The 4,577-nt window shown below is 36.9% G+C and overlaps 1 protein-coding gene across 1 annotated transcript; it reads right to left on the bottom strand.

The window, feature by feature from the left end:
- Nucleotides 1-757: 757 nt before the first annotated feature.
- Nucleotides 758-2,968, bottom strand: LOC128175845 (neuralized-like protein 2). The gene is made up of 2 exons (XM_052841695.1): nt 2,290-2,968; nt 758-837 (listed from the first exon to the last, which is right to left on the bottom strand). The coding sequence occupies exons 1-2, from the start codon at nt 2,966-2,968 to the stop codon at nt 758-760; spliced, it is 759 nt and encodes a 252-aa protein (XP_052697655.1).
- Between the last annotated feature and the right edge of the window lie 1,609 nt (nt 2,969-4,577).

Here is a 4,577-nt window from a genome sequence, read left to right as displayed (position 1 = left end):
CAAAGCAAAAACTATAAGCGGGTTGTGGATGAGTGTGTAAAACAATACAGGAAAAGCATTACCGAAAAAATTGAGAATGTGCGTACCTTCATAGCTTCTACATTTAATGCATGTAGGCTGCTATTGTGTGACATCATCAAGTAGTTCAATGGCACAATAATTTGAATTTGCATTTATGAATATCAAGTATGTACTGCTTAAATAATAGTGTTAATAACTTAATCTCGTATACATTGCCTGTAAATGGGTGTCCTATTTTATTAGATCTTTTTAATTGGTACCATTTTACTCTGCCCCAGAATATGAGTAATACAGTCAGTGTTGACAACTTTGTGTAGTTCCACCACATGAGTTCCTATCCAAGATTACTTGATGTATTTAGTAAGTAAATAATCAGTTTAAGATAGAATTAGTACAAACACAGTTACTAGAATGATTTGAACACTTATGATTATTCTTTATTGATTTATTTATAATAAGTTATTCCTGTCAGGAATTGTCAGGAGAATAGAGAGCATTTTAATTAGTTACTGACTAGCTGCAAAGATATATAAGGGAGGAAGCTGCTCAGTTAAGTTAAATAGCTCCACTGGTAGCCCTACCAATTACCTCAGACCTAACAACTGTGATGCGTTCCTCAAACCAAGATCATAATTTCTATAAAGAGTTTGAGTCATTACAAGTAGTTTGCTTTAAGAATGTTAACATAACTTGGCAATCTTAAGGTCTATTACCTTCTATATAAATATTCTGACAATTAAATTCCTGACAACCTAAATTCCTGACACTTTGAATTACTGACAACTGAGTTCCTGACAAAGTAATTACTGACAACCCCTGGTGAACATAATGTATTGCTCAATGTAAAAGGTTACTCCCATAGAAGCTCCCTGTATTAGAAGAGTTGTCCCCCTTTAATTCCCTTCATTTGTGCTATGGTGACCTAAGGCTAATTTGGCTATCTCCAACCACTCACAAGACCCTATATGATATTGTGTGATTTGGACCAAAACAGTTTTTATGTACCAGCTGTTTAATTGTTAGAGATTTAACGGTAGTTGTAAAGACATTAATAAAATGTTACAAAGTACACGAGTTATATCTGAAGCATCAACAGTGGAAAGGAGGACAATAAGGCCAGCCTGTTACATTTTAAATGTAGATTCCGTATAAAAAAATTAATTTTTCCTCTCCGCATTCTTCTGTTTATTATCATTAGATCCTTTTCTAACAGTATGATTTTATGTTGAGCATTGCAATTCTCAAAAAGATCCAAAACAATTATATATGGGATATAAACCTACATCAAACTCTGAACCCCCTGTGAGGCCCAAGAATTGTCCAGGGGCCAAAGTCTAAACAATTTTAAAGAATCACCAGGCTGATTAGAGTCTGAAAAGAAGATTTTTAAAGATTTACTCTGTATATTCCTATGTAACAATTTGACACCCCCCCCCCCATTGTGGCCCCACCCTACTCCTGAAAGTCATTTTTTTACAACTTAAAATTTACACTACGTACAAGTTTTTGCTTTCCTGGCTGATTAGTTTCTTAGAAGAAGATTTTTTAAAGATTTACTGTATATATTCATTTGAAAAAATTCTACCCCCATTGTGGCCCCACCCTACCCGATATTCACAACTTTGAATCTACACTACCTAAGGATGCGTCCACGCAAGTTTAAGCATTCCTGGCTGATCTCTAAGAAAGATCAACTCTATATATTCCTATGTAAAAGTTTAACCCCCATTGTGGCCCCACCCTACCCCAGGGGTCATGATTTTCACAACTTTGAATGATCAGAATCTGCACTGCCTGAGAATGCTTCCACACACGTTTCAGCTTTCCTGGAAAAATTTATCTTGAGAAGATTTTTGAATATTTCTCAATTTTTTAAAATAATTTCTTATTGTCTCCCCTTGAAAAAGCGTGGTCCCTACTTTTCACAACTTTGAATCCCCTTTGCCCAATGGCCCTGTGCATCATAGTGCCTGAGATATTTAATACCGGCATTAAACTCCAAAATAAGGTCACAGTGACCTACTTTTGAGATAAAGCACATTTTCTCACAAGATGCATCAGCTGATATGTTGTGCTCAAGCCAACAGCCATGCAAACTGCTACGAAAAGGGGAAACCGTATACAATACCAACTATCTGCACAGTCCAAAGATATGCATACAGAAATCATTTCAAAATTATATCAAATAAAAAAGTGTTTTCAGGTTTGTGCTGATAACATATAAAGATATAAATAACAGCGTTAGTATAATCATTTTACAGTTTATACCTCCATAAAGCTGAACAATTCGCACTTGTTTGGTGGTTCCATAGACGTCTACAACTGCATGAAGGTTTCCCTCTTGGTAAGGAATGTAGCGAGCGCATGGCCCCTGATCCTCCCCATTGATTATGAACCTCATTTCGGCCGTGTCACCGTTCACTTTATACATTATACCAATCCTACTGCCCACATCTGTTGCCAACAAATTCTTTTTGGGCACATTATATGAATTATTTCTACTTTTATTTAAAGGAAACAGTTGTTTTAAAGGTAACAATAAGCTGTGACTAAACGAGCCTTGCGGGGTCTGTATGATGTCCGTCTCACCTATGACGGACTGGTACGGTTCATCACCATTATCAGTGTCCCCCTCCTCATCCAACATGACTTTGTTATGAGATTTAGTCACAGCAAATATCCATGATTTGCCCATGTTATGGAGATCTGGAAGTGCATACTGTGGTAATTCAAAGTGATCAGCGGGATTGAATTGCGTTAGTCCTATCCTCATGTGCCCACTCCACCCACGTTCGTTCTTCTCTATTTCAACAAGGAATATATCTCCTGGTCTAAGGGGCTTTTCACTGAATGTTATTGCATGTGCAAAGCTTGTTTCTCTGTATGCCACCATGTTGTCACGGAGAAGGCAAATGTTCTGCCCATGGTAAGGATGAAATCTTGTCATTGTCAGTAAAGCATTATCTCTACAATAAATAAACATATACAAATGATTATCTACATTCTAAATTAAGTAATATTGAAATATAAAAGCATAAAATTATCATTTAACTCAAATCAAACTAATGTCTTTATTCCATAGTGATAAAAAATGAATGACAGGGAAAAAAAACTGCAAGCACTTGATTGGGTGGTATAGTTCTGCATAGCTGCAGATCTGTAGCTCTACTTGAAAATTCATGATGACATGCTGTAAAGCTACAGTGCACCACATACAAAAAAAATATGTTTATAGGATCGACAGTCGCCATTTTTACGTGCAACAATCTCCAGAACAATGTACTTCAATGTATGGAGCATCTTCGCTAGCCAAGGGTTTTCGGTCCACTTTGCTTCCCATAAACCCTTGGCGGATTTCATTACGAAAACTCGGTGACAAGCTCCATTTTATGATTGGCTGCAGCTGCGAGTAGCTGATCCAATCGCAGTGCTTGTAAATATAGAATTTAAAAAAAAACATGTGTGATCTTTGGTTCTACATTCGGTGCTTTTAACAAGTTGAGGCACAAGTTCTCGAGTACAGTGCCTCCCCAACGATGGTCTAACCAGATCGCTTTAAAAACCTATATATTTTACTGGGATTATACATAGTTCTGCAAACTTGTCAAGGCTCGCGTGATAGCATGGGAAGTAAACATGGCGAATGTAGAAGTTGCCTATCCTGTTAGTATATTCGTTCCTGCTTATGGTTATTGCTTTTAAAGGTTCAATGAGCTCTGTTTTATTTTATTTATTCACGACAACGATATTTGGTTTTATGGCATGAAAGCTTTCATATAAATCGGCGACTGTTTCACTCCCGGTACAGATCCTTACAAAACACTATGAATAAAACATTCCGTGCTTTCCCATGGTTATAACTTAATTTGTATTTAATAGCATCGTTTATTATGTTCCGATATTCGGTAGTCAACATGTTTTCAAGTTGTATTCACAGGGCGAAAAACCATCTTTAAGCAAGTCCTTAAAGGTGGCTTAAAGGTGACTTAAAGGAGCTTAAAGGCTATACAACCTTTAAGCCGCCTTTAAGTCACCTTTAAGCAAGTGCTTATAGGTCCTTAATGTCCAAACTTCTTTAAGCCACCTTTAAGCCACCTTTAAGCCATCTTTAAGCATCTTTAAGTGGCATTTACGCTCTCTTTACACTGCCTTTACACTGTCTTTAAGTGGCCTTTAAGTCAATATTGATCAAGCTGAACAATAAAAACATATATTAAATGCAAAAGCTCTTTTATAGAGATGGGAGGGGGTCATCCGAGTGATAATATAATTTCCAAGGAAGGGGGGGGGGGGTGTTCCAGGCGGTTTTAATCGTCGCTCCATTAAACACAGATCGCTACCATCAGCACCGCTCCGATGGACACAGATTGCCGTCATAAAATTCTTTATAATTTTTGGGGGGTTTCAAAATTATTGTAGGGATGAGCGCAGTCTCTGTATCTTAATATGTGCATAAAACTAATTAAAATATGTTTGTTTCCTATTATAAATTAATCGGTGAAAAAAATCTCTCTCTCTCTCTCTCTCTCTCTCTCTCTCTCTCTCTCTCTCTCTCT

This window comes from Crassostrea angulata, chromosome 3 (genome assembly GCF_025612915.1).
Source record: "Crassostrea angulata isolate pt1a10 chromosome 3, ASM2561291v2, whole genome shotgun sequence".
Lineage (NCBI taxonomy): Eukaryota > Metazoa > Mollusca > Bivalvia > Ostreida > Ostreidae > Magallana > Magallana angulata.
Note: the sequence above shows the minus strand (reverse complement) of the source record. Positions and strands in the feature narration are given on the sequence as shown.